The sequence below is a fragment of the Populus euphratica genome, unplaced genomic scaffold (genome assembly GCF_000495115.2).
Source record: "Populus euphratica unplaced genomic scaffold, PopEup_1.0 scaffold2940.1, whole genome shotgun sequence".
Taxonomy (NCBI): Eukaryota; Viridiplantae; Streptophyta; class Magnoliopsida; order Malpighiales; family Salicaceae; genus Populus; species Populus euphratica.
The window spans coordinates 985-12592 of NW_011502764.1; the positions used below are offsets into that span (position 1 = coordinate 985).

At 38.4% G+C, this 11608-nt stretch overlaps 2 protein-coding genes across 2 annotated transcripts in view; one reads left to right on the forward strand and one right to left on the reverse strand.

Annotated features, from left to right (window-relative positions):
- Nucleotides 1-2087: 2087 nt before the first annotated feature.
- On the forward strand, nt 2088-5965 carry LOC105119441 (multiple C2 and transmembrane domain-containing protein 1-like). The gene has a single exon (XM_011017581.1). The coding sequence runs from the start codon at nt 2472-2474 to the stop codon at nt 5547-5549; it is 3078 nt and encodes a 1025-aa protein (XP_011015883.1). The 5' UTR covers nt 2088-2471; the 3' UTR covers nt 5550-5965.
- Nucleotides 5796-11608, reverse strand: part of LOC105119440 (pfkB-like carbohydrate kinase family protein) — a 6502-nt gene continuing 689 nt past the window's right edge. The window contains exons 4-13 of the mRNA XM_011017580.1: nt 11464-11541; nt 11010-11084; nt 10781-10833; nt 9967-10117; nt 8365-8475; nt 7860-7986; nt 7653-7750; nt 6686-6824; nt 6150-6202; nt 5796-6043 (exon numbers count right to left, since the gene is read on the reverse strand). Coding sequence (XP_011015882.1) covers nt 5960-6043; nt 6150-6202; nt 6686-6824; nt 7653-7750; nt 7860-7986; nt 8365-8475; nt 9967-10117; nt 10781-10833; nt 11010-11084; nt 11464-11541 — 969 coding nt within the window. The 3' untranslated portion in view covers nt 5796-5959. The remainder of the gene's footprint in view (nt 6044-6149; nt 6203-6685; nt 6825-7652; nt 7751-7859; nt 7987-8364; nt 8476-9966; nt 10118-10780; nt 10834-11009; nt 11085-11463; nt 11542-11608) is intronic.

An 11608-nucleotide genomic window follows, 5' to 3' on the forward strand; every position in this document is an offset into this window, starting at 1 on the left:
CAACACCAATTGATATTAGCTAACTTTACATTTAAAATATAATATATTTTGAAATTTAACTATTTCTTTGTATCAGTTAAATGGATATCACGATTTATGATCACAATATAAAATTAAAATTATTTTTATGAAGTGAAATGTTACTATTTGTAACCTCAACATTCCAAAATATAATATTTTGCTAAAAAAATTTATTGCTAAATGAATCCACCGTTTATTTTAATTTTATATGTTGATTGTTTAATTACAATTAATGTGCTCATCAAAGCCACATATGGTGATAACAGAGCCAAGACTCAGGTAATATATTTAAAATATTTAACTACTAATAAATTTAAGTTATGATTTTTTTTAAAAATTCCAAGTATTTTCTTACAAGAACAAAGTCATTCTTTTTAAAAAAAAAAATCAAAGCAAAATTCAATCTAAATCAAGGTTCAACGACCATTGACCCATTAAACTGCTTCGAAGTTTTATAACTATACTATACAATTATAATATTCATTTTCACACCGGAATTATCTACTTAAATAATGCATGCATAAAATTAATTAAGGGTACAAACATATGATTGCAAGATGACAATTCAGATCATTGAACAAAGATATTCTGTACAAATTTCTTTTTTGTTTTCTAAAAACTAATCATAGGTTAGAGAAATGTGATTGTTGGAAGTTGAAACTTCGTTTTACCTTAATTATAATTTTAAAATTAATTAATATAAACTATAGTTTTATATATAAATAACATTAAAAACTCACTTTTAAAACCTTAATTATAAAGAAACTATAGTTTATGGACACCAGCTATCCTAACAAATGTTTTGCTGAGGTTGGTGCTGTGGTCTCGAATTTTCCTTATGAGCATGCAGGAAAACAAAACGTCGCTCCTCAATGCTTGGATGCAATTTGTTTAGTGAACCGGTCTGCATTCATTGGAGAACCATTAAATCTATGAGTTAATTCGATCTCCCTAGCCGTAGCCCTATCCCTAGCCCTAGCCCTAACCCTGTGTCATCAGCAGTGGCAGCACCAATCCTCTCTCTTTACTTGTTACTAGCATGTACTTGGTGTTTATGTAATGTAATTCAAAAGTTTCCCATCCTGGTTAAAAACAAACCAGTAGCTGTGGTTCTACATCGCTTCATGGAATGAGTGGGGACCCTATAGGTGTTGCAAACACGGTGAACAAGAAGAAGGAGCTATGGCTTTCAAATTCCAGGCATATAAGAGAGGATAAGAGCCATTGCTTGTTTCATGGGACCATGTTACCTGTGTCTAAGAAACAGCTAAGGGACCAGACGTTGTCACAAAGCAGAGGAGAAAAACACAAGAACCGTAAGAAAATGTCTGGAAGAGACAGTGCTTACTTAAAACCTCGGACTTCGAGATTCAGGGCTGCAAAAGTTGGGTTACCCTATGCTCCCCGCCTCTCTCTCCCAATGTATTTTAAGAAAATACTGGATTCCCTGTAAGGATTCTGTCTCTCCTTGCTGAAATTCCTTCCTTCCAAGGCAGACTTTACTCGAAACGCTTGAAAAAGCTACTGTTTCCACGCAGCAGGCCCCTAAAAATTAACTCTTATCACCATCAAATGTTTGTTTTATAATATCAATTTGCATATGCTTTTTCAAATAGGCACGCATGAGTTCTAGTAAACAAATTTTATTTCATATTAATTACGTGAAAAGGCTTTTGATCCACTGTGACCCACTGGTCTTAAAAAATGTGCAAGGCATAATACTGGTGTTAGTTAAAATTTGTTTTGAATTTGAGGACGTAAAGAAATAAAGAGAAGAAAAGATTTTTTTCTTCTCACTTTGTTCTTGTTGTTGTATAATGTAATAGCAACAATAAAAATAATTAAACCTAACTCGGTTTAGAACTGTGTCATGGATTAATAAGCTAACCCGTATGAATTAAAATAATATTATTTCAAAGAATATTTAAAAGAAATCAATATATTAAGGTCAACCAAGTTAAATTCGTCAAATTACGATGGATTTTTATTTTTGAAACCGGCCAAAAATTTGTATAGTGCTTAACTAGAACGGAAACAAACGGCGTACGTAAAACATGGGGATTGACTTGAGAAGGGGGGTTTACGAACAAGCACTAGGAATGTTAGCACTTGCAGTTCCATTATATTACTCTGTCACAGCCATTGTTGGCTTTGATTGATCCATGATTAGTTCGTATATCAAACGATCTACAGTAGTGAAAACGTAGCACAACTCAAAACATTTTACTTCCTTCACCAACTCAGCACTCAGACTCAGCAGTATTCTTTCTCTCAAAAAACTGTCCACTACCTTGAACGAGAGCATATTTTTTGCCAGCCCTTCTGCATCCTCTCCTCCTTTTAGCTTTCACTCCAGCCTCTTGTTTGTCTCCATTGTCCTCTCTCTTTAGATTCTTCTTTTGTATCTTTCCGTTTGCAAAGTCAAAAAAAGAACTAGCAGCAGCAGCAGCATGGCCATGACCAGCAAAGAAAAGCTGGTGGTGGAGGTGGTAGCAGCTCACAACTTGATGCCAAAAGATGGAGAAGGCTCGTCATCACCTTTTGTGGAGGTGGAGTTTGAGAACCAAAGACTAAGAACACAAGTCAAGTACAAAGACTTGAACCCTATATGGAATCAGAAGCTTGTGTTTCACATCAAAGATGTTGCAGATCTTTCTTACAGAGCTATAGAGGTTAATGTCTTCAATGAGAGGAGGTCAAGCAACGGCAGAAACTTTCTGGGTAAAGTTAGAGTTTCTGGTTCAAGTGTTGCTAAACAAGGTGAGGAGGTGGTGCAGTTGCACACTCTCGATAAAAGAAGCTTGTTTTCTCATATAAGAGGAGAGATAAGTTTAAAGCTTTATGTTTCTACAAGAGAGGAGGTTAAGGAAGTTGGGGGTTTTGGTAATGGAGAGGTGGTTTCTAGTACTCCTGGATCTTCTCATTCTTCGAAGAAGAACAAGAAGATACAGCAGCAGAATCCAGTTACATTGCAGCAACCGCAACAGTTGTCTCAAGAGGTCATCAACAATAACAAGCAAGCACAAGAGCAAGGCCAGAACAGTATTAATGCAAAGCCTGTTGAGACGAACCCAGGCGGGATTAAACCTGTTGTCACCACTACTGCTCATGGTCCTGGTTCGCTTGTTTCTAGTTCTGGAGGGAGCATTGTAGGCCCTGCTGGAGGTGCTGGTCTTGGTGGGATTAGTGTGCACTCAAACGGTTCTAGTGAGTTCTCTCTTAAAGAAACAAGTCCACACCTTGGTGGGGGTCGTTTAAACAAAGATAAAACTAGTTCAACTTATGATCTTGTTGAGCTAATGCAGTATCTTTATGTTAGAGTTGTCAAGGCTAAATATAATATGTTGTTTGGTGGTGGTGAAGTAGTGGCGGAGGTGAAGTTAGGGAACTATAGAGGGGTTACAAAGAAGGTAATCAGCTCAAGTAATGTGGAATGGGACCAAGTTTTTGCTTTCTCTAAAGATTGCATACAGTCATCAATGGTGGAGGTTTTTGTCAAACAAGGCAACAAAGATGATTACTTGGGCCGAGTTTGGTTTGATTTGAATGAAGTTCCTAGAAGGGTACCCCCTGACAGTCAATTAGCACCACAATGGTACAGAATGGAGGACAAGAAAGGGGACAAGTCAAAAGGTGGCGAGCTTATGGTGTCTATTTGGTTTGGGACTCAAGCTGATGAGGCCTTCGCCGAGGCTTGGCATTCAAAGGCAGCAAATGTGCATTTTGAGGGGCTTTGCTCGATCAAATCCAAGGTTTATCTATCACCTAAGCTGTGGTATCTACGGGTGGCTGTTATTGAAGCACAAGATATTGTTCCCGGGGAAAAGGGTCTGGGAATGATGAGGTTCCCAGAACTTTTTGTGAAAGTCCAGGTGGGCAACCAGATTCTGAGGACTAAAATAGCAGGGCCTAACCCCAACAGGAGTATGATCAATCCTTACTGGAGTGAGGAATTGATGTTTGTAGTTGCAGAGCCATTTGAGGATTTCTTGTTCCTTTCTGTCGAGGATCGTGTTGGACCGGGGCGAGAGGAGGCTGTTGGCAGAGTTATGCTTCCAGTGGCTGCGATTGAAAGGCGTCATGACGATAAACAAGTCGTTTCTAGGTGGTTCAATCTTGATAATCAATTTGGCAGTGCAGTTGAGTCAAAACTTGTGACGAGATTTGGGTCTAAAATTCACCTCAGGCTGTCTCTAGATGGGGGCTACCATGTGCTAGATGAGAGCACAATGTATAGCAGCGATGTTAGGCCAACTGCAAAACAGCTATGGAAGCCTCACATTGGTGTTCTTGAGATGGGAATTTTGGGTGCAACAGGGCTGATGCCGACAAAACTCAAGGAAGGGAAAAGGGAGTCCATAGATGCTTACTGTGTTGCAAAGTATGGTCAGAAATGGGTGAGAACACGCACGGTTGTTGATAGTTTCTCACCCAAATGGAACGAGCAGTACACTTGGGAAGTGTTTGATCCTTGCACAGTCATCACTGTTGGGGTTTTTGATAACTGTCGAACAGACAAGAACGTGTTTAACAATGCCGGTGCTCGTGATTCTCGTATTGGGAAAGTTAGAGTTCGGTTATCAACTCTTGAATCAGACAGGGTTTACACACATTCTTATCCTCTCCTTATGCTACACACTACTGGTGTCAAGAAGATGGGTGAGCTTCATTTAGCTGTTAGGTTTTCTTGTGCGAACATGGCTAATATGTTGCACATGTACACACTGCCACTGCTGCCACAGATGCATTATGTGCAACCATTGAGTGTGAACCAACTGGATGCCATGAGGTATCAAGCAATGAATGTGGTGGCATCACGGCTTAGTCGTGCAGAGCCACCACTGGGGCGAGAAGTGGTGGAGTACATGCTTGATCACGATTCTCATATGTGGAGCATGAGAAGAAGCAAGGCTAACTTCGCTAGACTAATAAGTGGACTCTCTGTTCTTGTTGCCATGGCTCGGGGGGGGGGGGCGATGCGCAATTGGCACAAGCCAGTCTACTCAACCTTGTTTGTTTTAGCGTTCCTCTTGTGGGTTGCAATGCCTGAGCTCATTATCCCTTCACTGTTGCTCTACATGGCATCTGTGGGACTCTGGCGATACAGGACACGACCACGTCACCCACCCCACATGGATACTAAGCTTTCTCATGTTGTAAGTGTTTACTTCGATGAACTGGATGAAGAATTTGACTCTTTTCCAACAAGCCGAAGTGCCGAGACAGTCAGGATGAGGTATGATAGGCTGAGGAGTGTGGCAGGGAGGATTCAAACTGTGGTTGGTGATATGGCTTCTCAAGGTGAACGTTTCCAGGCATTGCTAGGTTGGAGAGACCCAAGAGCCACCTTCTTGTTCGTGGTTATGTGCCTGTTCGCGGCTATTGGGTTCTATGCAGTGCCAATCAGGGTTGTAGTGGCTCTGTGGGGGCTGTATGTGATGAGGCCTCCCAAATTCAGGAACAAGTTGCCTCCGAGAGCTTTAAGTTTCTTCAGAAGGTTGCCTACAAAGGCTGATAGTTTGTTGTAGGCTGCAAGAAGTTCATGTCTTTTACGTGTAGGGTATAGCTGATTCGCTGGGATAGACATTTGAACATAGTAGAAGGGCTTAGGTTTTGGTTGTGATATCCTAATTGTTTTTGTCTAGTCATCGTGCTGTAATGTGTGGAACCTCAAATGCTTGCCTATTTTTGTCTAGCCATTTGTTTACACCTCTTTTCTACCATAACTATCGGATTACCGAGTTACCAATGAGTTACTGGGTCAACTGGGTCACTTTGACAATCAATATCAACTTTACTAGATCAGCAGGTCTTTGAGCATTAATTCCAGTCCTTATGCTAAGGACTGAAAGCTTTGACATGGAACGTTGCCATGGTTCAAGTTGATTACAAGTTCATATAACGGATAATGACAAATGGTGTACACAATATGAGAGCTCTAGTGCAAGAAGGCTGCCAAGCGTGGATCAGTGCGGTGCGGGAGACCCGTTCGAGCTCCCAAGGCCCTACAGCCAGCAGCTGCCTGCAATCAACTCCACGTTAAAATAACCTGTTGAATGAGCCCCAACCACACGCAAAGGGCTTGCGGGGGCGAGGGAGATGTTAGGTTGAAAAAAATGTGAGCGTACCACTTGAGAAGCAAATGGTAACATCTTCTCCGGAGGCATGTTGGCGCAGATAGCTAGCAGAAAAACAAATGAACATAGATGAGTTCCAAGCTCTTCAACGGCACCAGCAATCTAAAGTGTATCAACAGACAGAATATGGTAATCGTAGAAATGATGGACAACATGACACTGCCATTAGGTCTTAAGATCCTTGTAATACACCGGATTGATAAATGTAAGACTAGATCCCAGCAAGGTTGAGTCAATCCCAGACTGATTGGGATAATGTCTAGGGGATGAACAACTTGGCAGTTGAACTGGATTGAACACAATCCATGCTAACAATGTTGTTCCTTTGAAAACAATATTGTTCTCAATCCCTGGTGTCAGGTGAATTTCATAATCTAATATTGGTAAAACTGCTCGTGGTTCAGCTAGAATCTAATACAAGCATATAATCCACAACAGGGATATTATACAAGACAATAATCTGTGGAAGACCAACATTAAAACACAACCTCAAAGCACACGCACTCACATTCACCAGTTACACCTACCATAAAGAACAGCACCAATAAAAGCATCTCCAGCACCGGTCGTATCGACAAGTTCTGGTGGTGGTATCTTCTCAGCTGTTCCCACAAGCAACCTCCCATTCACTGTCCCTATACCGTTTGCTCTTATCTTTGTCAGTGGCTGGAAGGAAAAGATGTGAAGTGATTAGTCCATTGAGAATTCATTGTGTTAACGTCATAGTAACTTTAATCTGAAATTAAACAGGTACATCAAAATGAAATTATAATTTCATTCAGTGATCAAGTAAACAAATCACAAATATAACCACTGTAGCATCCTCCTAAAAGCTCCAAATAACATAAAGCTGTTCAAGGAAGGATCAGACACATGCAGTATAACCTTCAAACATTCATTCATGTTGACCATCCAAAGAGCACAAATTTGAAACTTTCATGAATAAATAGGGTAAATTGGGCAGAAAATTGCTCCAAATAGTGAAATCACATTGGCAGATGCTGAGAGAGCATCGTCTTCAACAACCATATACAGGATACCTGTATGGGGATAAAGGGTATTCCATTCCATTCTTGAAAATAATGATTAATCTGAGCAGGCTTTTATCGAATGACAACTAGCATAAAAATGTTTTCATTCCCTGTGATAGAGTAAACCTAACAGATGTCCTTGAAAGTAGCTAGGCCTTTCTAGTACATGGCAATCTCAAAGACATTTTTATTAAACATATTATTTCCCAGTAGCAGTGGCACTTTAGAACCACCATGGTGAATCAAAAAGGAAAGTCACAATCTCTCCTATTGCTCTAAATTACATGCCAGAAAGATGCACTGAATGTGCCTGATGTGGGCTTCTTTTTTCTTAATTAATGATTTCATACTTGAAGAGAAAAGGCAGTTCATGTAGCCCTTCACTTGAGATTGTTGCTGCAGACTGATCAAGCTCAGTAATATGGAAAGATAGTCAATTGAGTTCCAGTAAGATATAAATTACTGATGCATAACATGTTGGGATGGCTACGTTATCATCCTTTCTCTGCTTCAGTGACTCCAACAAGCTATCTACATCCTTTTCTTCTGATGCAGGAGCCTCTAAAAAACCAAACAAAAGGCAAGTTTACAAAGCAAATAAATAACGTTTAGTTCTAAAAGAGTGTTGTGCACTTTGTCTTTTACACTGTGAAACTAAGTGTACACTCACCTTCTGTGCTTCTCTCAAGCATTACACATCCATCTTCACCCAAGGTCACAATCACAAATTTGATTTTCGGCAATCTCAGAAGCATGGAAACAAGTGCACTTGAAATAGATGGTGCCTCTGTCCATACCTGCCATAAGACCAATTCAGGTGTTCAAAATAGATTACATGAGAAACTTTCTCTGCAAAAAGCATATATGTATTGTTGATAGGAACATATCATAGGGCTTTATAAAAACAAGATAAAACTCAACTCGCAAAAGATGAATAAAAGAAGTCATGAGAGTACTGCAAATTCAAATCAACTTTTAACAATCTACATGCTTCCAAGCTAATGAGAGTTTTTTCTTAAATGTTCACCACCTGATAAAATGCTAAAACATCATAAGCCCCTTTCTGAAGGGGGGAGGAAGAGTGGAGATCCATTAGTTACAGTATATCCCCAATATGTCTATAATCTCTTGTTGTGTGAATCAAATGTTATTCAATCAAAGAATATTCAGCTTACCAGTGGAAATTTTGATGAGCATACAGCATAACTAGCCAACGGCAGAAGATCATCCAGCCCTTCTCTCTTTCTTTCCACATCAATCAAAATGGGTATATTTTTGCGAGCTGTCTGTACTGGAAGAACCAAATACATGATGTTGACCTCCCAGTAATTGCTGTTAGATGATTATTTTTTCCTTGATAAAAAGCAAGGATAACAAAACAAAGGAGGGATATGTGCAGGTACAGCTGTACATGAAAGAACACATTCGCATGAAACAAATTGGGCAAGTGAGAATATCAGCATGATATGGTGCTACAGGGCAGCCTTATAACCTGTATACAAGGAAATAGTTATAGGATTATACTAGACTGCTTTTCCGACTAGGTTTGCTAAGGGCTCGGCTCGAACTCGTTTGTCAATCCATGATGAGTTTATATGTTAAAGCTCACTATATAAATGAACCAGACTTGAGCTTAGCTAAGTTCGGCTAATTAAGGTTCGTGAGTCAACTCACTTAGGTTCATGAATTAGGCTTATCAGCAAACTTGTTTAAAAGCTTGCAAATTAGTTCATTTATAAGATTGAGAAAATTTGAAAGAATAAAGAACTTGTATAAGATTTCATAAAATAAACTAATTTAACATGAAACCAAAAATGTTCTTTTTATGAACAAAATTTAATAGGAAACTTAGCAGTTATATATGTGTGCGTTACATGGAGTTAAAAAAAATATAAATATAAGACTTTTTATGATATCACAACTGTATGATATTTTCATATTCCAAAGTTTAATTCTAGCCTGCTTATAGGCTCATTAAGCAGCTTAAACGAATCAAGTTCGAGAGAAGCCTAAACCAAGCCCGAGCCTAACAAATTTTAAATGAGCCAAACTTGAACCTAGCTAAAATTAGATTAGTGGTGCTCAAACACATCAAAGCTCAGCTCGGCTCATATACAGTCCTACAGCTAGGTCAGATGATCCATTTCCTTGAATGTTTGAAAAGAAAAAAACAACGGGATGCAAATTAAGAAAATGAAAGTTCGCAAATTGAAGTGGTCAATAACACAAGCAACAAAGGGGAACGACCTCCCCTGAGTGCACAAATGAAAAAGGCACAAGTATGTTAGATCCAACAAAAGGAGTTGTGAGAATAGTTTATACTTTATAGTGGCTTCTGATGATAACATCACCTAGACTAATTTGGCCATCCATGCTTTAATCACAGCATAACATTTCAAAAGAACATGGCAAGTGCAAACAGCTTTGTCATGATAAGCCTTTGGCAACCCAATGGATTGTAGCTATCATGGAACAGGGAGAAGAGGGAGAACAGGAAGGTGCACTACTGAATTTATTTGACACCGTTAAGTAGATTTTACATGATTAAAAAGGAAAGGCAGGATATGCTATTAAAACATTTAGAAGACAAATATTGACCAGGTGATGAAGATGATTGGCAACCCTTTTTCATAATCAATATAAAAGAAATAAACATATGAACCACATTCTATTTTTAATTTCTAACTTGTTAGTTGTTAATGAGATGACCCTAATATAAGGTCAAGCACAAGCAGTAAGCATTAAAACAACTAGAGGTAACAAACAATAACTTTTACCTCTTCTGCAATGACTAAGGCAGTTTCATGTAACCTTCCATCAAGATAAACAAGTCTTGCTCCATCCAATGCAGATAAAAGGCTTGAACGGGAAAGTTCATCTGGTATCATGGGAGGATATCCTGGAGTATGAATACAGGTACGGGTTTTCCTGAATATCAGATACAACAATTACCTGGAGCTTTCAAAATTTTGAAACCAGGTTTTCAACTATTCGTTTCTGGTCAAACATAATACCCAAGTGAACTAACAAAATTAGCTAATTAAACCATAGTGTTGATCCAATCATAACACACCGATGTTAAAGCACTGGAAAAGAAGACAATCTGTTGAGACAAGATTCCTAATGCTGCTGTGATACTGGGATTATTTGTGAGAGAAAAGAAACAGTCTATGTATCTCCAAAGATCTAAATGGATAAGTTTCCAAGGAGAAAGAAAATAGATGTAATGTTGTGACAGATTTTTTTTTTTTTCTGTTGAATAATGTTGTGACAGAGTTATACATGCAATTAACACAAATACAGCCCAGTAAAACTTCCGTGTGGTTCTTTCTTTCATTTTTTCCTTTGGAAGAGCACACAACTTTTTTTCAACTCCAACCATGTCTTGAGCCATGATCACAATATGAATCCCAAAGATCAGTTTTTTTATTTCCCTTTTAAAATCGTAAGGATTATGAACAAACGAGAAAGCTACTCAAACACAACCCTCAAACCTTATAAACAAAACACCCTGTCCATTAGTAAACACACTATTTACACAATGAATCAAGTGTGATAGCAGAGAATGGAGTATTCAAGCAAAGCCCTTACGTTTCATTGTCAACAATAATATACGTAGATGGTGAATTTCCCTCCTTGGAAACCTAAAACAAGACCAATTGAGTCAACATATAACAGAAGATGTTCATAGCCGAATGCCAAAAAGGAAATTAAAAAGAGCTTAACCATAAAACATAGCAATCTAATACATAGAATGCAGTTTAGCAACGCGTCAAAATGAATGAATGCTTGAGATATCCTATATCTTGTATAGTCTCACCACAAAAAAAGAAGTATCAACACCATCGGATTCTAGCTCCTCCAAAACTCCCTTGCCTTGAATATCATCAGCAACCTAGTCAATTTCAAAATGCACAAAATTATTTTTCTTAGAAGTAAAACAAATCCAGAATTGCCTTGAGAAAAGGAGAACAAAAAAGTTTAAAAAATAAACCCCTCCATCCCGGTTTCTATTCCTCCATGAAATTTTATTTTATTTTATTTATTTATTTATTTGTGTTTCTAGACTATCACCTGAGATCAAAATTAACTGACGAGTCTTTTCTCTACCAAAAAATAGTTCAAGAACTCAAATAAAAATAAAATAAAATTTAGGGATTAAGTTCATTTTGACCCAAAATTCAGGGTAATTTTGGGTCATTTAGCCTTAAAACAAGTCCTTAATTGCTTTGAAAAAAAGGAGACATTGATAGGGAAAAAGTTAAAGGCGGTACCTTGGAAATGAGCCTGGGATTCAAACCCAAACGAGCAGCACATGTTAACGCATTCCCCGCATTTCCACCTCCTTGCACCTGACAAGCAAACCAATTGTATTATTATTTATTATAATAAATAATAAAAATAAAAAACAAAGTGAGG

What these genes read in the sequence shown, in the direction of transcription:
- LOC105119441 (XM_011017581.1), top strand. Translation starts at nt 2,472, where the DNA reads ATGGCCATGACCAGCAAAGAAAAGCTGGTGGTGGAGGTGGTAGCAGCT.